This window comes from Macaca fascicularis, chromosome 6 (assembly GCF_037993035.2).
Source record: "Macaca fascicularis isolate 582-1 chromosome 6, T2T-MFA8v1.1".
Taxonomy (NCBI): Eukaryota; Metazoa; Chordata; class Mammalia; order Primates; family Cercopithecidae; genus Macaca; species Macaca fascicularis.
Window position 1 is genome coordinate 161705378 of NC_088380.1, and position 21664 is coordinate 161727041.

Consider the following 21664-nt stretch of genomic DNA (forward strand, 5'->3'; position numbering starts at 1 on the left):
TAGGCTCTATCATACATTAGCGATGATACTTGCTCGAATAAGTTAGTTAACCTTTCTGGGCCTCAGTTTAATCACTGGGAAATGAGGATAACATTACCTATCACCCTCACAGGATTTTAAGAATCAGGTGCAATCAAACACGGGAATGAAGAATATGTCCTGTGTTTGTGTGTAACACTCAAAAACTGCTGGAGGAAGTATTAAATGGCATAATGTTTTTGGAGAGCTGCTTAACAATAACTATAAAAAACTACATTCTTTTACCTAGCAATTCCACTTCTAGAATTTTCTGTACGAAAATGATTCAACCATGTTCATGAAAATATATGTATAAAGCAGTTTATTGTAATAGTACTTAAATTGTAAAAATAAATAAATAAATAATTTGACGGTCATTCAATTGTGGAATGGATAAATTATGGTATGCCCATATAATGGAATGAACAGATAATTTTTTTAATTTTTATTTTTTGTATAGATGGGGTCTCACTACATTGCCCAGGCTGGTTTCAAACTCCTGGTCTCAAACTATCCTTCCACTATGGCCTTCCAAAGTACTAGGATTACAGGCATGAGCTACCGTGCCTGGCCAACAGATGTTTGTTAATAACAGCAAAATAGATCCTTATATACTGACATAAAAAGATGTCCATGATAAATATTATAAATTTAGAGAAAAAAACTGCAAGCAGTATATATTATATATAGTAATTTCTTTTTAGCTAGGAACAAAGATTATTCTTTCACACAAGTACACAGGAGGGCAAACCTATTAACATATACTAATGTATATACATATGTAGGCTATGACTTTATAAAATCTAGAGAAAATATGCAGCAAACTAGTAACAATGGTTATTGAATAAGATTTTATCTTATAATTTTTTTAACTTCATTTTTTTTCTTTCTTTTTTGAGATAGGGTGTGCTCTGTCACCCAGGCTAGGGTGCAGTGGCACAAATATAGGTCACTGCAGCCTCAAACTCCTGGGATCAAATGATTCTCCCAGCTCAGCCTCCCAAGTAGCTGGGACTACAGGCGTGCACCTCTAACCTGGCAAATTTGTTTTTTATTTTTAATTTTCTGTAGAGACAGAGCCTCACTGTTTAACAGGCTGGTCTCAAAATCCTGGCCACAAGTAATCTCGCTGTGGCCTCCCAAAGTGCTGGGATTACAGGTGTGAGCAACTATGCCTGGCCAACTTCAGCTTCTGTTACCAGTTTTGTCATGTTTGAAAGAATTTTAAAATAAGATGAATCTATTACTTTTGAAACAGAAAACGTAGTAAAAATAATATTTATTATAATGTCAAAAATAAAGTAAAAAGTGACAAAGATTAGAATGGAAAGTAGCTGAACAAACGGTATCATCCCCAGTATGAAAGAAACCAAAGTTACCTATGACAGTCTTCAGGTTGTGCACATAAATGACTGCATTGTTGGAGCCAGAGGCCATCAGATAGCTCAGCTCTGGCTGGCTGCCATGCTCATGATGCCAGCTAATGGTATTCACAAGCTTGTGATGTTGTTGGATAGTACAGATCAGTTTCAGGTTGGGAACCTGAAATACTTCTATTGATCTGGAATAAGAAACACATCAAAACAAGAAAGATGGATGATCAAATTACAAGTTACAGTGCAAACAGTAGCTCCCTCATTCCATCAGTCAAGGAAAGATGAGGTAGAAAAGGATAACCCTTTCTATTACTGCAAAGATCATTCTCTCATAAAAAATCAAGTATAAAAAGTTATTCTCCAAAAAGTATAATCAGCTTTTAAAAATTCTAGCAATATCCTAACAATTCTTTTCTTAAAAAAATTAATTTTTGGCTGGGCGCGGTGGCTCACGACTGTAATCCCAGCACTTTGGGAGGCTGAGGTGGGCGGATCATGAGGTCAGGAGATCGAGACCAACTTGGCTAACACGGTGAAACCCCATCTCTACTAAAAATACAAAAAAATTTGCCAGGCAGGTGGCGGGCACCTGTAGTCCCAGTTACTTGGGAGGTTGAGGCAGGAGAATGGCATGAACCCAGGAGGCAGAGCTTGCAGCAAGCCGAGATCGCGCCACTGCACTCCAGCCTGGGTGACAGAGCGAGACTCCCTCTCAAAAAAAAAAAAAAAAACTAATTAAAAAAAATTTTAACTTTCCACACTACCTCAGTGTAACAATCTCCTAGCATTCTAACGATGCTTGATAAAATTGTGTTCATCAGGCCTTCATGACAAATGATGATACGGAGAAGCTAAAAGAATTAACAGATCAATGGCTGAATTAGGACTGTTACTATGATTAACACTGGTCAGGACACAGACCTAAAAAGCATTTCTGACTAGGCTTACTTTAAACAAATGGAGTGAGATTTAGGCAGTTCAACACAGGAGGTGACCGTTTTGTGAGGCACAAGACAGCCAAAATACAGTGTAGTCAAATACTCTCAATGGACCGAAAATATCTAAATAATTCTGTAGTTCTCAAAGACACAGGGCACTCCCAGATCAGCAGAGGATATCAAGAATAAACCAAAATACCAAATACAACTGGGCCTCCCCAGCTAATGTTACAGACGGTATTAGTCAGCTTGTGATCAAATATATGTGCAATCACAAATTTTTGTATCTTAAAGAAGCAAATACATACCCATCTTCATTGCCAAGAGCCATGATTTTGCCATCTGCTTTCCAACTTATCTCTGTGTGTACAGGCAATTTGTACTAGAAAGCAGAACAAACCAATCTTGATTATAAACATATCTCACAAATCAACAATGACAGCATGAGAAAAAAAAAAAACCCTAGAGTTTAAAAACGTTTTAATTATACAACAGCTATTCTTGTAAATAATCTACATAATTAGTCAAAGGATTACTAAGAACACGCATTCTAATTCTCATTTCCTAACTGGGTCAAAAAAACAAAACAAAACAAAACAAAAAACCCCCAAGGCCAATAAGTACTAAATGTTTACAATGCTTAACCTTGTGAAATATATACTTAATTAAACTGATCTGTGCCCATCAGCTTTGACAACATGGGGACCATGGGTCCTTAAAGAAAGCTATATAGACTCTCCTTGTTTTCTATCCCTTCAAAGCTTCTTTCCCTGAATCATTTCCCTCACATATCTATATGCTGGTGTTCCCCAAGGCTGCCTGGGCCTTCTTCTCTGGTTAATTGTCTCTTTAGCCCACTCATACATGCCCACAGCTTCTTTATCTATCATTACTGTGAAGGGATTCCAAATTTCTATTTCCAGTTCAGACTCCTAGTATGAACTTCTGATCCACACATTCAAGTGTTAATAAACTAAAAGTCTTAGGAACAGGAATTTTGTCTCTTTTATTCATTGCTGAATGTTAATGTTTAGATAAAATTAAAGACAATGAGGGAATATAATAGACATTTCAATTTATAACTAAATGTTAGTTTTATACTAGCCATAAAAGTAATGAGCAACAATATAAAAATGCTCACTGGGGCTGGGCATCGTGGCTCATGCCTATAATCCCAGCACTTTGGGAGGCCAAGGTGGGTGGATCACTTGAGGCCAGGAGTCCGAGACCAGAGCCTGGTCAACATGGTGAAATCCTGTCTCTACTAAAGACACAAAAATTAGCCAGGCTTGGCACGTGCTTGTAATCCCAACTACTCAGGTGGTTGAGACATGAGAATCACGTAAATCCGGGAGGTGGAGGCTGCAGTGAGCCAAGATCGCGTCACCGCACTCCAGCCTGAGTGACAGAACGAGGCTCTGTCTCAAAAAATAAATAAGTAAATAAATAAATAAAAATACTCATTTGAAAGGGGTAAGGAGGCCAAGGCAGGTGGATCACTTGAGCTCAGAAGTTCAAAACCAGCCTGGCCAACATGGTGTAACCCCATCTCTACTTAAAAATACAAAAATTAGCTGGGCATGGTGGCCTATGCCTGCAGTCCCAGATACTTGGGAGGCTGAGGCAGGAGAATCTCATGAACCTAGGAGGCCGGAGGTCGCAGTGAGCCGAGATCATGCCACTGCACTCCAGCCTAAGCGACAGAGCGAGACTCTGTCTCAAAAAAAAAAAAAAAAAGAAAAGAAAGGGTAAGGAAATCTCAACATTTAAGGTATGACTTTAAAAGACAGTTCTGGCACATATTGACAGAATGATAATGCAAATGTAATTAAACATGGGAATCTGGATAAAGGATATAAGCAACTTATGTGTATTATTTTCGTAGCTTTGTGTAAATCTAAAATCATTTTACCAGAAAATTAAAAACAAAATGACAATTTTGTCTTGAGTAAAACACCACGCAGTTGCATTTGGACACTATATTAATGTTATTTTTACCATGGCATCACTTTGGTGAAAGTAGTTGGCCTGAAAAGGATGCTTTATACCTAACACCTGAAAGTTTATAATAAATCATTGTTGCAATTGAGACAAACCTTTTTTGTTTCCGTGGTTGTTTTTTTTTTTTTTGCCTCATACTCACTGTCTGAGAGGTACTTCCTTGTTTTATTCAAGGATAAAGACTCCTAAGATACATAACTCACAAATTCACGCACAGCCTTATAAGAATATTTAAGAAATCTGACTTACTATGATGATGGTAATCTCTAATATCATTTATTCTGCAGGATGGGAAACCCAGAGGGATCTGTGATGTAGAAAGAAAAGACTTTAGGACCACAAGAACTCACTTTGATTGAATTGGTGTCCCTGATGAGTTTGTTGATGTCAAAGGCTTCTCCACTAAGCTTCCAGGGGTTATGCTGTAAGACAATCCCTTCTCCTCCACAGCTGTATAAAGCAAGGGAAGGTCTGTCTCCTTCTCCTGTATGAAATAAGAAAAGAAACGTACCAGTTTTGTACTTCACCAGCTTAACTATTTGTTGCTGTAGTGTGACTATATCATACTATATAGTTGTTTCAAAAGAACTATATATTTGAAACATTCTAATACACTGGAATAAAATCACTGTTCTTTCCATCTGAACACAGTTGTTGGGAGCAAGTAAAAAAACTATACTACTATAATTCTAGGTTAATTTATGTGATGCAACATATCTGCTTTAAACATTCTTCTGGTATTCATAATAATAGGGGTCCAAAAGCTGGGATCAGAAAACAAACATATATGTTCTCAAAGCAAGGCTTCTGAGAATTTGCTTTTTCTTCCAGAAATGAGTACTCTTTGGGAATTATATAGCACAGTAGGACTTTCTATGTCTTATAACAATGAGATGTCATCAAAGTAGTGATTTCCTTAGTATCACAGCAATCCTCTTAATTTTTAACAAGCAGTGATTCTGGTGGGTTTCTGTAAGTGCAAGTTTTACTTTTACCACCGGTAGATCACAAATCAAATATCCAGTAAACATTTGTTGAATAAATGAACTACAAATTCTAATGCTACTTGAGTTATGATAAATCTACTTATCCTCTCTATGTAATGCAATTCCTATAGACATTTACAGATGTTTCATCATAGATGGTTAAGAAAAGTTTATCAGAGACTTTTGATGAATACACTCATTTAAAAAGCTAAAAGAAAAGACTCATTATTTTAGGAATAAGAAATAGAAAGACAAGGCTTAGGGGCTAGAAGAGGGAAAGGAGTAGAATGCTGAATTAAAGGCAAGAGATCATTTCAGAAACTCTAAGTTTGCTTTTCCTGTGGGTGAAAACAGATATTATTCCATTAATATACTGAAGTATCGTTCTAATTCTGATAAAATTAAAAAGTGACAGTAAGTTTTAGTGAAGAATATTAGACTGCGTATCAGGATCCAGCATGATAACTACACACACAGTGAAAAAGTTCCGATCAAATAGAGGAAACAATGCTTGAGTGAGCTTGGGGAAACTTCTTACGGGTAAATGGTTTCTCCCAGGAACTGTGATTTATCGTCTGCCACTACTGTCTTCATGAACCCCTGGGGACATAAGCAGCCCACAAAAGCAGTCAGTGCACTAGACCGTTTATGACTCTTTCCATCTTTAATATTTTAAGATTAAACTGAAGGAAGAATACTCTCATATTTGTTACGGAATTGCTCAGACACTTACCAAGTGACATGGGGGGTACTGGTGGCCCCCAGGCTAAAGTATATACAGTCTTCTTATGATATGTGCTAGAAATCTGTGGAGGCCTTTAGAAGAGCGGGGAGAGAGAACAAACGGAGATTTAAACAAAAAGGCATAGTGAAAAACAGAACATCTTCTTCTAAAAGGTCCCCCTTATAAACATAACTACTAATAATTGGAGAAAAATAATTCAACAATATCTTGCTCCAAATGTAAAGTAATTATAAGATTTACATTTAAATTATATTTAAATGTCAAATAATGATATTTACTACCAAAACGATTAAGTCCCAAACATATCTTACCCCCGCAAAAAATGTTACTCCTACCCATCTAGCCAGAACATATATTATCAACACCCGAATGTATTCACTTTACAGTCATATAAAAGATGACAAGTCATTTTAGACTTACTCTGTGCCATTAACATTTCTTAAACTGAGACAAGATTTCAGGGTAGAGAGATTTTCAGTTTGTGATTGTCTTTTAAAGAAGGCATACTCCTAAGAGTATTTTCGAAGGCTGTTGTGGTAATAGTATGTGATGTGTCAGTAGAGAATGCTTAACTTTGTAGGAAAAAACCAGGCAGTACTGTTATTTCTTTTACCATAAATTATCATACATTCTTTGTATGATTTTAGAATTCCAGAGCCTATGAATAATTAGCAGCTGACTTACTTCCATTAATCTGACAAATTTATAGTAATCATGCTAAAAAATAAATCAAAATTTCTAAAAGAAATTTATATTTTATAAACAGGCTAATTTATACTGTAGCATATTTCTTTTCTTTTTTTGAGACAGACACTCGCTCCCAGGCTGGAGTGCAGTGGCGTGATCTCCGCTCACTGCAAGCTCCGCCTCTCGGGTTCACGCCATTCTCCTGCTTCAGTCTCCGGAGTAGCTGGGACTACAGGCACCTGCCACCACGCCTGGATAATTTTTTGTATTTTTAGTGGAGATGGGGTTTCACAGTGTTCCCCAGGATGGTCTCGATCTCCTGACCTCGTGATCCGCCTGCCTCGGCCTCCCAAAGTGCTGGGATTACAGGCGTGAGCCAACGTGCCAGGCCTTAAAATAATGTTTTATTTGAGAGTTAAAAAAGGAAAATAGTCAACTGCATGTAGGTTCTACACGAGTACCTGGAGAACTGCATATAAAAAGGACAGCTCTGGCCAGGCACAGTGGCTCACATCTGTAATCCCAGCACTTTCGGAAGCTGAGGTGGGCGGATCACGAGGTCAGGAGATCGAGACCATCCTGGTGAACACTGTGAAACCCCATCTCTACTACAAATACAAAAAATTAGCCGGGTGTGGTGGCAGGTGCCTGTAGTCCCAGCTACTCTGGAGACTGAGGCAGGAGAATTGCTTGGACCCGGAAGGTGGAGGTTTTGGTGAGCTGAGATCGCACCACTGTACTCCAGCCTGGGCAACAAGTGTGAAACTCCGTCTCAAGAAAAAAAAAAAAAACGGACAGCTCTGCAGTAAATGATTTTCACTCAGAAATGAATGATCTAAGACAGAGGCTGGCCAACCTTTTCTGTAAATATTTCAGGCTTTGTTAGCCATGTGGTCCCTGCCACAACTACTCCACTCCGCTGTGGTAGTATGAAAGCAGCCAGACAGAACGTAAACAAAGGAGTGTGGCCATGTCACAATAAAATTTTACTTACAGCCACTGAAATCTGATTTATTTACTCTTCATATGTCATAAAATATTCTTTTGACTTTTTTTTTTTTTTTTTTTTGAGACGGAGTCTTGCTCTGTCACCCAGGCTGGAGTGCAGTGGCCGGATCTCAGCTCACTGCAAGCTCCGCCTCCCGGGTTCACGCCATTCTCCTGCCTCAGCCTCCCGAGTAGCTGGGACTACAGGCTCCTGCCACCTCGCCCGGCTAGTTTTTTGTATTTTTTAGTAGAGACGGGGTTTCACCGTGTTAACCAGGATGGTCTCGATCTCCCAACCTCGTGATCCGCCCGTCTCGGCCTCCCAAAGTGCTGGGATTACAGGCTTGAGCCACCGCGCCCGGCCTCTTTTGATATTTCTCCAGCCACTTAAAAAGGTAAAACCATTCTTAATTCATGGACCATGGTTCACCAACGCCTGGTCTAGAACAGTGTTGTCCAATAAGGTAGCCATTAGTCACAGATGCCTCTTGTGCATTTAAAATGGGGGGACTGAGGAACTGAATTCCTATTTCAATTACTTTAAGTATAAATAGCCACATGTGGCTACTGTCAGGCCTCTGAGCCCAAGCTAAGCCATCATATCCCCAGTAACCTGCACGTACACGTCCAGATGGCCTGAAGCAACTGAAGATCCACAGAAGTGAAAATAGCTTAACTGATGACATTCCACCATTGTGATTTGTTTCTACCCCACCCTAACTGATCAATGTTCTTTATTTTATTTTATTTTAGTTTTTTGAGACGGAGTTTTGCTTTTGTTGCCCAGGCTGGAGTGCAAAGGAGCGATGTCGGCTCACTGCAACCTCTGCCTCCCGGAATTCAGGCGATTCTCCTGCCTCAGCCTTCCTGAGTAGCTGGGATTACAGGCATGTGCCACCATGCCAGCTAATTTTGTATTTTTAGTAGAGACGGGGTTTCTCCATCTTGGTCAGGCTGGTCTCGAACTTTAGACCTCGGATGATCTGCCCGCCTCAGCCTCCCAAAGTGCTGGGATTATAGGTGTGAGCCACCGTGCCTGGCCCAATGTTCTTTATAATCTCCCCCACCCTTAAGAAGTTTGTTTGTAATTCTGCCTGCCCTTGAGAATGTACTTTGTGAGATCCACCCCCTGCCCCCAAAACATTGCTCTTAACTCCACCGCCTATCCCAAAACCTGTAAGAACTCATGATAATCCCACCACCTTTGCTGACTTCTTTTCGGACTCAGCCCACCTGCAACCAGGTGAAATAAACAGCCACGATGCTCACACAAAGCCTGTTTGGTCATCTCTTCACACGGACATGTGAAACAGCTACCAAACTGAACAACACAGGTTTGGATTCTAATCAAGCCTCTAGAGCAGCAGTGTACAAAAATAAACAATGTAAGCCACAAATATGAACGGTATATGTAACCTAAAGTTTTCTAGTAGCCATATTTAAAAAAAGCAAAAAAAAAAAAGAAATTTTAATAATGTATTTTATTTAACTCAGCAGACTCAAAATATTATTTAAAATGTAATAAAAAATAAAATAATTATTAAGAGACTTTTAACTTTTTTCAAATATTAAGATTCAGAACTCCGGTGTACTTTACACTTATAGCACATCTCGGTTTGGACTTGGCACCTTTCAAGTGCTCTGTAATCACCTGTGGTTAATGACTGCTGTAGTGGACAATGTAGCTATACACATAACTTCTAGTTCATACGAAATATAGGGAACAGGGAAATGAGTTAGAAGCTACCACAAGGAGATAACTAACAAGTGCAAAATGTGGAATAGTTTACCAAACAACTGATTTGTAGTCTTCAAATTGAAAAGGCAATGCTATGAAAAGGAAACTGAGGGATTATTCTTGAGCAGGGGTGTCCAATCTTTTGGCTCCCCTGGGCCACAATGGAAGAAGAATCACCCATTTCTTACTTGTTGGAGTAGGTGTCATACAATCCCACTTTTCCATCATCAGTTCCAAAAGCTAAGCAACCTTCCTTGGTTGGGTGCCAGCACAGCTACAAAAAAAGAGTTCCCAAGTGAGAATATAAGAAATGGGGCATATAGTTAAAGGAATCCTTACATTATCCTTTAAGTATCCAAAGAGAAAACTTTCTTGCTCTGATTTCTTCATTATTTAAAGGAGAAAAAGGTTATTAAAAACAAAGTCAATGTCATCTGTAATCTTTCATCCAAAAAACCGACTGCAGATCTTGTATCTCTCTTTCCAGATATTTTTGTGAATAAGCTTATACACAATTGAAAAAACCAAATGAGTTCAAATACATAAATGATGTGCATTATACACTGTCAAGTGGGAATACAAGATTCCGGAAGAATTTAGAAAATACAGTTCCATTAATATTAAATAGTTTACAAAATTTGAAAAGATAGATCATAAACTGTCCACAGTAGTTTTCTGGATTATTCAAGTAGGGGACTGGAGTGGAGGGTAAAGTAGGAAAAAAATGTTTCCTTTCTCCATTTTTGTGTTGTTTGATTTTCTTTTTAAACCATAGAAGTTTATTACCTTTAGATTCAGTAGCCAAAAGAAAGGTATCATTTTAGAGAAAACCAAAAAAATTACACATACCGTTTTGTAACCTGCTTTCCATGTTTTATAATAGACATTTTTCATAAATCATTTATATACCTTTCCATATCAAGGAAGAAAGAATCTACATTATCATTTTCAATAATTTGATGCCATTCCAACATGTGGTTATCTTATAACTTAATGTGTTTTCTATGAATATACAGTCAGGCTATTTCTAACTTCTTACTATGAGAAAAAATGCTGAGATGAAAAGTCTTAATAAATTTAAACTCTGGAGGATAATGGGTTTGGTTACAGGATCCTTTTGCTTTCCTAGTTTCAAACTTCACTCAACGTACTTTAAAACTTTTGATTACCAACAGAGCTCATTTAAATGAACAGGCATAAAAGAGAATTATTTGAAAAAAAAAAAGTTCAAAACAAGCTCAAAAAAATCCTTACCGCTGTAACCTTGGACTTGACACCTTGCCAAAAATGTTTCACATCGTAGTTGTTCTTTATGGAGAGTGTATTCCATACACGGATCATGCCATCCCCAACACCTATGGCCAAAGAGCCTACGTCCACAGAAGAGAAAGCCAGGCTGTATGCAAACCCACCAAGGGAAGGCAGGGTCCAACAGCACTCCAGGGTGGCCATGTCCCAGCATTTTACCTGCAAAGATTAATGGTAAGGGCCTAAACATAAAAAAGAACAGAGAAACAAGGAAAAAAAAATCTGATATGTGAAATGGGATAGGCTCAAAGAATGGGTAAGGATAACGTATGTCTTCCAGTAGGAATCGAAGAAAGCACTGCTAAGAAAAAAAAGTTAGTAATAAATTATGTTGCTTACAGGGATCTTAAAATACATTTATTTCCAAAGATGTCAAGTGAATTCAGGGTTACACAATTAATAAACCAGAACCCACACCTCCTGTCTCCAACTTCAGGGGTCTTTCTGTCCTACTATAGCACTGGTAACCTCCTCATTTGGCAAACTCTAAGAAGATGGCCTCAGCACAGTGGAAAAATCAAAGAACTGCTCTCTCAAAAGGCAAAACACCTTATCATACCCCGGGAAGGAGGTGCGGTAAGTTTTTAATCATCACTTGATGATTAAAAAGAGACAGGTTTGGAAGAAAACGAAGTCTACCAAATAAGCCCAGTTTAACTGCAAAACAGTAAGGTAACAGGCTTTCAACTAAAGTCAATAGTCTCTGAAAGATTTCTATTCTGCTAAACTACAAACCAGGATAAACCATAGCATGAGGACCTAACACAGGGGTGTCGAATCTTTTGGCTTCCTGGGGCCACAGTGGAAGCAGAATTGTCTTGGGCCACACATAAAATACACTAAAACTAGGCTGGGCATGTGGTTCATGCCTGTAATCCCAGCACTCTGGGAGGCTGAGGCAGGGGGATCATGAGGTCAGGAGATCGAGGCCATCCTGGCGAACACAGTGAAACCCTGTCTCTACTAAAAACACACACACAAAAAAGTTAGCCGGGCGCAGGTGGGCACGCCTGTAGTCCCAGCTACTTGGGAGGCTTAGGCAGGAGAATGGCGTGAACCCAGGAGGTGGAGCTTGCAGTGAGCTGAGATCGCGCCACTGCACTCCAGCCTGGGAGACAGAGCGAGACTCCGTCTCAAAAAAAAAAAAAAAAAAGAAAAGAAAAAAACCCCACTAACAACAGCTGATGAGCTTAAAACCATCCTGAGCCATGGGTTGGACAAGCTTGACCTAATATATCCTTCCCTGGGCAAAACTTCTTTATCATGTCTGCTTTAACAAAAAACCATTTTGATGGGTCTTCACATTCTCCCTACATGTGAGCTATTGATATATTCAGTGCTGATCTGTAGCAGTAACTCTGAAATTGGAGTCAGGGGTGGGGTATTATGACTTGACAGGTGCTTTGAAAAAGCCCTCTAATCCCACCCAAGTTGTAAACTGCTGCTCTACAATGCTGAGTGAAAATAAGCAGCTCTTACATCTCTATCCATTGATGTGGAAAGTAATAGCTGTTTGTCATCCTCTGTTTGTAAAGGACATAAATTAAACACAATTCTTGAATGATTTTGCCCTTCTGATGAGGCACTGAAGAGGGTGTATTTCCGTCTCCAAGATTGAGTGAGATCCCATTGCAACAGTTCACCTCTGTGAAGGAAAAACATAAGCATTAGTTCTTTTACAAACAATCTGAAAACAAGTGACTGTTGAGTCACAGAGTCTAGGCTCATAGCTGCAAAATGATTTGTCTTTTAAGGAGAGAAAAATTGCATATTCTGAAAATACGCACAAAATATCTCTGGGAAGGCTGGGTGCAGTAGCTCACATCTGTAATCTCAGCACTCTGTGAAGCTGAGGCAGGAGGATAGCTTGGAGCCCAGATCTCAAGAACAGCCTAGGCAACAAAGTGAGACTGCCTCTACAAACAATTAAAAAATTAGTTGGGCATGGTGGTGCACACCTATGGTCCCAGTTACTTGGGAGGCTGAGGTGGGAGAATTGCTTGAGCCCAGGAGGTTGAGGCTGCAGTGAGCTGTGTTTGCATCACTGCATTCAAGCCTGGGTAACAGAGCAAGACCCTGTTTAAAAAAAAAAAAAAATTTGAGCCACAGAAAGGGGAACCAAGTAGCCAGGGAAGACAGGACAGTTTATTATATAATTTCATTCTTCTTGAACCATGTGAGTATACTGGACTACCCTTTAAACAGATTTATCTCCAGTCACTAGAAGTAGGTAGTCAATGAACTCTGTTTACTGAATGGGCATAGCCATCCAACCTAAGAGAAAATATTATAACCATCTCCCCTTTCTACACATGAAGTGACTGAAGCTCAGAAAAGTAAAGGGTCTTGCTCATGAATACAAGGCAGTAAGTGACAAAGTGATTCTGAAATTTACTTCTGACTTCAGAGTCCATATTCCTAACTGCCAGACTATACTTATTTGATCTTTTTACAGCTCTGTTAGTAGACAGCACAAGCATCAGTCTCACAATTTTTCCATTTCAAATGGGGCCCATCATAATACAAGCCTTGGCCATTATTTTCTCCATCTACAAAGAGAAACCTAGGAGTCCTTGAGGCCAAATAGAAAAACAAAACATATCTAAGAAAGCATGACCATAAAAGACTTACCCAAAACAGCTAGATACCAGCTGTGTTGGCTGATTGCTGGGCCAATGGAGTGTCAACCAAAGGCGCTCTTTAACAGTTGGGTCTATACCCCCTCCTCTTCTCTTCAGAAAGGGCAATTTCAAAATCATCACCCCTGCAGATTAAAAGGAAGGCCAATGGGCACTCAAGACAGTGAAATTACATGCATGACATTGCTGGCAGTTCACAATACACAGTCTGAGCTGTAAAAGCTTGTTAGTTTGGTTACTTAGAATTCAGATCTCGTTTTCCAATGGTTACAATTATAACCATTATAATGGTTATATTTTTAACCACTATAAACAGTGGTTAATACTAGTCCAGCTACATTTAGGTCAAATAAGCTTCCATAAGCTATCTTGACAACCTCAACACATTAAGAGTATATTTTCTTTTTTTGGCCAGGCGCGGTGGCTCATGCCTGTAATCCCAGCACTTTGGGAGGCTGAGGCGAGCAGATCATGAAGTCAGGAGATCGAGTGGATGAGTGGGTATGCAAAATGTGGGACATACATACAATGGAATATTATTCAGCCTTAGAAAGGAAGGATATGCTGACGTACGGTACAACATCAACAAACCTCAGGGATATATGCTAAGTGAAATAAGCCAATCACAAAAAGACATATCATATGTCTAATTTCACTCAAAGAAAATACTCAAGAGTAGTCAAAATCATAGAGCAGAAAGCAGAATGATGGTTGCCAGGGCCCGGGGGAGGGGAGAATGGAGAGTAGAATTCTGGAGACAGGTGGTTGTGACAGTTGCACAACTTTAGGGTATACTTAATACCACTTAAATGTACACTTAAAAGTGATAAAAATGGCAAATATTGTATTTTCCACCACAGCTTAAAAAACTGCGAGAAAAAAAAAATAAAATGGAGAAGCCCGCTAGAAAGAGAAAAGCAAGATTTTTACTATAAAGGTTATATTCCCTAATATATTATAAATATTAATTATGCCTAGAGTTTCTCTTAATTTTTAAACTTAACGAGAAAAGTTCTGTTCAAAGAGAAATTTGGGAACGCTAAATGATTGAGGGGCTCTATAATTTGGATAAAATGAGCTTTTACACATAATTCCAGGCTGGGTGTATGTTATTCTGCATTTGTGCATTAAAAGCTCTAACTCTTGAGATCTTTTCCATTCTCCTGGCCTAGGCCATATCATGTTCTAATATTCCCATTTTTATTACAAATATTCTGCTCTCCATGCCAAATAGTGACCCTTTCTATAAACCAAGAGGTCCTTGTTTTCTTCTGGAATGCATGGGAAATACTCATTCTAAGGCCAGATGTTGAGAGAATAGACAGTTCTAGCCCAGGCTCAAATGAGGAAGCAGAATTCTAGACCGAAAAGTGAAGAACTGCTCTCAGATAGATGACACACCCACAGGACAATAAGACAGAACAAAAAACCCTCTACTTCCACCAGATCAACACAGGTTACATCACAAAAGAAAGATCAATCTTACCTCGGCCTCTAGAACAGTTCCAGATTCGAATGGTTTGATCTTTGCTTCCAGTGGCTAAGTAGCAGCCTTTTGTTACTGGAGCTTGTGCCACAGCATTCCCATTGGTAATTTCAGCTTCTTCTATGAGATAGGTAGCAATTTTGCTTTTAATTTGCATTAAACACACACTAATATAAAACAATTAGTTTGCAAGAGTTCCCAGAACTTAGCTATCTCTTTCATAGGTCTGAACTGTAAAATTTGAAGTTTTATGTATAATTAAAATGATATAATTCAGCCGGGCACAGTGGCTCACGCCTGTAATCCCAGCACTTTGGGAGGCTGAGGCAGGTGGATCACCTAAGGTCGGAAGTTCAAGACCAGTCTGACCAACATGGAGAAACCTGTCTCTACTAAAAATACAAGATTAGCTGGGCATGGTGGCGCATGCCTGTAATTCCAGCTACTTGGGAGGCTGAGGCAGGAGAATCGCTTGAACCTGGGAGGCGGAGGTTGCGGTGAGCTGAGATCGCGCTCCAGCCTAGGCAGCAAGGGCGAAACTCTGTCTCCAAAAATAAATAAATAAATAAATAAGCGATAAAATGATATAATTGTACCCACTCTGTTCTTCAGGCCTCAAGAGTACTGAACCTTCCCTTAAACCATCTGTACCTGAAGTTTCCTCTTGGTTTATAGATAAACAATCTTCACCAGGCAGGGGACACCAGGCTATGGAGTGGATTTCATCATCATGGCCTCGAAGCCTATGAATAACTTCTCCTTTCTTACTGATGTCAATTATCACCACTATGCCATCCTTGTAGCTAAAAAACAAGAGTTAGAAATATTACTAAAAAAATGAAGACAGAACAGAGTCTCTAGCAAACATTTTGGCTTAGAGTTACCATTGGCGCATTCCTTAAAGTTAGGTGCATTTGGGGTGGCGGAGGAGGGAAGAGGACAAAAAATAATTTTGTTTTTTCCTTTTTTTAAATGTGCTCACCTTATGTCTCCTGGTTTTGTTAAAACCCTTCTCTCTAGGATCAAACTCTTGGCACTAGGTAATTCTATGTACGTTGCCTGGTACAAAGCTCACAGTGGACCATGATTTTGTTCTAAGGGAACTTTCATAGTTTTTGCAAGTGTCCAGCAACTCTTCTTCTCTTTTTTTTTTTTCCCTCTCTGTTGTCCAGGCTGGAGTGCAGTGGCACAATCACCACTTACTGCAGCCTTGACTTCCCAGGCTCAAGCAATCCTCCCCCCTCAGCCTCCCAGAGTAGCTGGGACTACAGGTGCGTGCAATGCTCAGCTAATTTTTTAATTTTTTTTGCAGAGATGGGGTTTCACCATGTTGCTCATGGCTGGTCTCGAACTCCTGGGCTCAAGTAATCTACCTGTGTTGGCCTCCCAAAGTGATGGGATTACAGGTCTGAGCCACCACACCCAGCCAACTCTTCTAATTAGAGATAATTTTGTCCTAGTGCACTGGAAAATAATCTTCTTTTTTAGAAGTGACACTACTTTTTTAACTGTGAACTTAACAAAAGTTGCAGAATTCTACACTCTAGACCTGCATGTTCCAAGGCTGTCATTTTATGAACTCACAGGAAACTGAGAAACTCTAATAGTTTTTTAGAAATGAATTATTTCAGATACATAAAAAAAGTAATCTACCACCCTGCCTAAGAAAAACAATTACCGATAGAGCTGAAGCCCTGTGTGCATTCCACCTCAATCAAACCTCTCTCCTTGCCGGATCTCTTCTCCTTTTCTTCCTTTACCCAGAGGTCAAACTCTATTTGTGAATTGTGTTATATCATTCCTAGCCTTTCTTTGTATGTATTCCTAAATAAGATAAAGATTTTGCATATTTTAAAACTGCATATAAATGCTATCATCTGTTTTCCTGCAGCTTGTTTTTTTCACTCATTCTGTTTGTAAGTCATCCATGTTGATACAAGTAACTCTAGTTCCTGGCCAGTCATTACACTATTGTATTAGTACTGCAGTGTGTGAATATATCAAAGTTTATTCATTTTCCTTTTGAAGGGCTTCCATTTTTTACAACAAAAAAAATGCTATTAATGTTCATGTACACATCTAACACAATTTCAGGTTTGATGCCCAGTAATAGAACTGCCAGGATGTTAAGATACATGCATCTTTATTAGAAAGTACAAAACTGCATTCTACAAAGTTGTTGTACCTATTCACACTTCCTACACGTTAGAGCATTTGACAGGGAAGAACACCAGCACAGCTTTATTTACTTTTTTTAAAAAGAAAGACATACTAGAGTATGTCAACCTTTGAAGAGCTGGACTTTGAAAACTGCCAAGTTATGCAACCTAACTGTCAACAGATCAAGCTATTTAGAAATCTGAATCAAGCTTTCTGGGAATAATAATATTTTGAAGATCCTCCCCTGACCCCTGCCTACTACCTTTCTGTTCATCCTCTCTAGCAACTCTACTGCAACGCTGCTCCCACTTCAAGAGACTGCCGATCCAGTCTACTTCCATTTTCACTATCACTATCACTCACCCACACCTGTCTTTCCATACTTCCCCCAACCCAATGCAACACAGATTTCATGATCCCTCACTATCATCGACTTTTTTTTTTTCTTCTTTTTCTAAATAAGAGTCTTTGGCTGGGCGCGGTGGGTCAAGCCTGTAATCCCAGCACTTTGGGAGGCCGAGGCGGGCGGATCACAAGGTCAGGAGATCGAGACCACAGTGAAACCCCGTCTCTACTAAAAATACAAAAAATTAGCCGGGCGCAGTGGCGGGCGCCTGTAGTCCCAGCTACTCAGGAGGCTGAGGCAGGAGAATGGCGTGAACCCAGGAGGCGGAGCTTGCAGTGAGCCGAGATCGCGCCACTGCACTCCAGCCTGGGCAGCAGCGTGAGACTCCGTCTCAAAAAAAAAAAAAAAAAAAAAAGAGTCTTGCTCTGTTGCCCAGGCTGGAGTGCAGTGGCGCAATCTCGGCTCACCGCAACCTCCACCTCCCAGGTTCACACTGTTCTCCTGCCTCACCCTCCTGAGTAGCTGGGATTACAGGTGTGCACCAACACGTCTGGCTAATTTTTGTTTGTTTTTTTGAGAATGGAGTTTTGCTCCTGTTAACCAGGCTGGAATGCAATGGATCAATCCTGGCTCACCACAACCTCCGCCTCCCGGGTTGAAGCGATTCTCCTGCTTCAGCCTCCCGAGTAGCTGGGATGACAGGCATGCGCCACCACACTTAATTTTGTATTTTTAGTAGAGACGGGGTTTCTCCATGTTGGTCAGGCTGGTCTTGAACTCCCGACCACAGGCGATTTGCCTGCCTTGGCCTCCCAAAGTGCTAGGATTACAGGCGTGCACCACCGCGCCCATTCTAATTTTTTTATTTTTAGTAGAGATGGGGTTTCACCATGTTGGCCGGGCTGGTGTTGAACTCCTGACCTCAGGTGATCCGCCTGCCTTGGCCTCCCAAAGTGCTGGGATTACAGGTGTGAGCCCCTGCGCCTTATCATCGACTTTTAAAACTAGCCGTACTCCCCGTCTCCTCCCTCAAGAGTACTTACTCCACAAAGCCCCAAACCTGGCTGAATCCAACCATCTCCTTTCTCAAACAGTTTGGGTTTACTTTAAATTAATGGTCATGATTCTTTGTTTGCCACTCAACAGTGAACATCGGGCCTACGATTTTCCTTAGTACATTCATTTTCCTATTCTCTTTGACCATTTTCATACCTCTTTGCATACCCAGTTTCAACCCCATGGTGAACTTGACTCTACCACTCTGACTTATGCCACACTGAGAAAATCAGAAATCCCAGAATGGAACACCTTCTTCTTCCAAAGACATCTACAAATCTACCTGCACCTATTTCCATATTCCCAGCTGTTCTTTCTTCTTGTCATCTGAATCCAATCCCCTCTTGACTTTTCAGCATCACCCCTGCATTTATCATAGTTCACTCCTGCAACTAGCTCTTCCTCTTTTCAAGCCTTACTTCCATCAGCATAAAAACAGGTCCCCTGTATTTCCCATTTAATACTCCCTTGACCCCATCTATCCCCTCTGGGTTCATGTCTATGCACATTTTTACAACAAACTTTGTGAAAGAGTTGTTGTCTCTTTGTATACCTCTATTACCTTAGCCCCCAGTCTTTCAAATTCACTCCAGTCAGAATTCCTCCTTCAACATTCTAGGGAAATTGCTTAAGTCTTCAAATTAGAGAAAATAGACATCTTTCAATGAGAAGTACATGAAACGGTGAAGGAAAGGGGGATCATGTGAAACAACCTTGGTGATCAATGAGGAAACAGATCCCAATGCCATATCACTTTCCCAATCTAGACGGAGCGCTCAGAACTAGAGAGACCCAGCAAAGTCATCTGACACCTGGGAGTTCATGTTATATCAAAGGGCAGTAGAGAAAGCGAAAAAGGTGAAAAGGACATTTCCTACATTTAAAGGTTGACTGGAGGAGTTAGATATGAAGAACCAAGAAGGTACAGTACCATGGAAACCAAGGAAACAAAAACAGAGGGAGTGGCAGAAACAGTAAGGACCTGGAGGAATAAATGATGCCAAGGGCTCAGGGGGAGTGGTTAACATCTGTAGATGGTTTTCTTTGAGGAATAAAAGGACAGAAGAAGATAAAGAACATGCAAAACACGATCATAAACAAACAAAAATCATCAATACAGATGGCACAGTACTTACCCAATGGCTACTAAATCTTCATGATGAGGTGAACAAGTAAGACAGAAAATTGTTCTGGGTTCTATAAAGAGGTGCTGGCTATCATTTCTGTTAAGCCAGTAACAAAAAACTACTCCTTTTTCATCCCCAGATACTATTAAGTCCTTTACTCGAGGAGACCAATGTAATGTTGATATTGTATGCTTTAAAACAAAACAAAAATTTGTTGTCAATGCTGAAGTTTTACTTAATTTTTAACTTGTATCACAAACCAGCATAATGCTACATATATATATTAAAAGTAGTTAATACTTATTAGTAGTACTTGTTTAGCAACACGATATTAACAAAATGGTAGGAAAATTTAGACTACTGGGAATCAAACAATCACTAAAAATTTTTTTAATAGCTTAATGCAAAGTTCTTACAAAGATTAAGTAAGCCTTTTCCTTTCCTTTGTTCTCTCAAAAGGCAGGTATATCAAGTAACTATATAGCTTAGAAATGAGTTTCATTCACACATTTACAATCTATATCAGGAGTCCATTTATATCAATCACCAGAGGGTAACTGTTTTAGACCTTGTGGGCCATACCATGCCTGTTGCAACTACTTAACTCTTGTAGCATGAAGGCAGTCATAGACAATGCTTAAATGAATCAGTGTGGTTGTATTCTAATAAAACCTATTTACAAAAGCAGTTTGCCAACCTCCGGTTTGTATGTATCTCCTTTCAAAAAAAGTTGAGATATCTTACAATATGGTTTCTTATCTAATTAATGAACACAATTACAAGTTACTTTGCACAGATGAGCTAGCAAAACTAGCTTGCAACAGAAGAACCCTTAGCACAGATATATAAAAACGGTCTGAGAAACCAGTAAGCCATGGTACCTGATGGAGTGCATGTTCTGTCACAATTGTTTTTGTCTCTACATCCCATATTTTCACAGTTCCATCGTCGGAGCTGGTGGCACAGAGGTTGTACTGACCAGGGTGATGAGAAAATGTGAAGCCGGAGACCCTTTCGGTGTGTCCCACCAATTCTCCTATGACTTCAAGCAAAACCAGACGCTAGGTTAATCCAAGTGCTATCCAAGGTTCCTGGCAGAATCATACTGTTGTTGGATGATGAGTGAGCAGATGCTTTGGCGTTACTTAACCCATGGTATAACTGAAAACCGAAGGACTTACAATCAGAATTCCCAAGTGCTGATATTGGCTGTGCCACGTGACTTCGAACAAGCCTCTGTGCCTCAGCTTCTCAACTGTGAAATGAATGTTGATATACTTTGCTCTGCTTAGTTCACAGACTGGAAAGCAGCTCAAATAATGTGAAAGTGATTTTTATTTAGATGTGGCCAGAATAAATTACCTGGCACGTCATATCCTAAGGCACAATCAAAGCCTAGTTTGGAGCTGAAAGCATCTGGTTTAACCCATTCATCTTACAGTAAGGAAGGCCACACGTTGCAGGATCTTGCTTAAGGCCTGCAGCTGTAGTCAAACCCCAACCCCAGGAAGGCTCCCGGCTGGCTGGCGCGCACCAGGCTGGGCGGGGGAGCCATATAAATGGCCGGGACTACATAAGGCTAACTGTTCAGTAAGCAATCGGTCCCACGTGGAAGCTCCAGGAGGCGGGACCGCTCGGCCACAGCATGGTGTAGCTCATGCTGGAGACCAGAAGCAACTCAGCTTAGTGACTGTGGGCTGCCTCTCCTCCCAGCCTGGGCCTCAGTTTCCCTAGCTGTAGAAAACGGGGTGGCTGGAGACGTCCACTCGGCGCCTCTTGGAAGCGCAGAAAGGGCAGGAAGTCTCGAGCCCAAGGGTGGTGAGTTACCTCGAAACGGGGGTGTCCCAGGACTCTCGCCTGCGCCCGGGCCCACGCGGACAAGGAAGACGGACGTCCGCGCGGCGAAGCCAAAGAGGCCCCCGGGCACGGCATCGCTGCAGCGGGCGCAGTACCAGTTGGGGGAGGGCGGCAGCGTCCGCGGCTCCTGCCCCATAACTACAAGCCGTCGCAGTCAAGAGAAGCAGCCACAACCGAACGCTCGTAGCCTCACGCCTTAGACAGGGAAT

The 21664-nt window shown here is 40.4% G+C and overlaps 1 protein-coding gene across 3 annotated transcripts in view; it reads right to left on the reverse strand.

Annotated features, from left to right (window-relative positions):
* Nucleotides 1-21664, reverse strand: part of GEMIN5 (gem nuclear organelle associated protein 5) — a 50320-nt gene extending 28656 nt beyond the window's left edge. For 2 of the 3 annotated variants that reach the window (XM_015452184.4, XM_015452186.4), the window contains exons 1-13: nucleotides 21426-21664; nucleotides 20480-20640; nucleotides 19608-19789; nucleotides 15561-15712; nucleotides 14910-15029; nucleotides 13416-13548; nucleotides 12264-12429; nucleotides 10731-10943; nucleotides 9665-9750; nucleotides 6053-6135; nucleotides 4684-4817; nucleotides 2641-2714; nucleotides 1398-1579 (exon numbers count right to left, since the gene is read on the reverse strand). In XM_015452184.4, the coding sequence (XP_015307670.3) occupies nucleotides 1398-1579; nucleotides 2641-2714; nucleotides 4684-4817; nucleotides 6053-6135; nucleotides 9665-9750; nucleotides 10731-10943; nucleotides 12264-12429; nucleotides 13416-13548; nucleotides 14910-15029; nucleotides 15561-15712; nucleotides 19608-19789; nucleotides 20480-20640; nucleotides 21426-21591 (1852 nt within the window). In that variant the 5' untranslated portion in view covers nucleotides 21592-21664. The remainder of the gene's footprint in view (nucleotides 1-1397; nucleotides 1580-2640; nucleotides 2715-4683; nucleotides 4818-6052; nucleotides 6136-9664; nucleotides 9751-10730; nucleotides 10944-12263; nucleotides 12430-13415; nucleotides 13549-14909; nucleotides 15030-15560; nucleotides 15713-19607; nucleotides 19790-20479; nucleotides 20641-21425) is intronic. The other variant, XM_015452185.4, reaches the window with a different exon arrangement.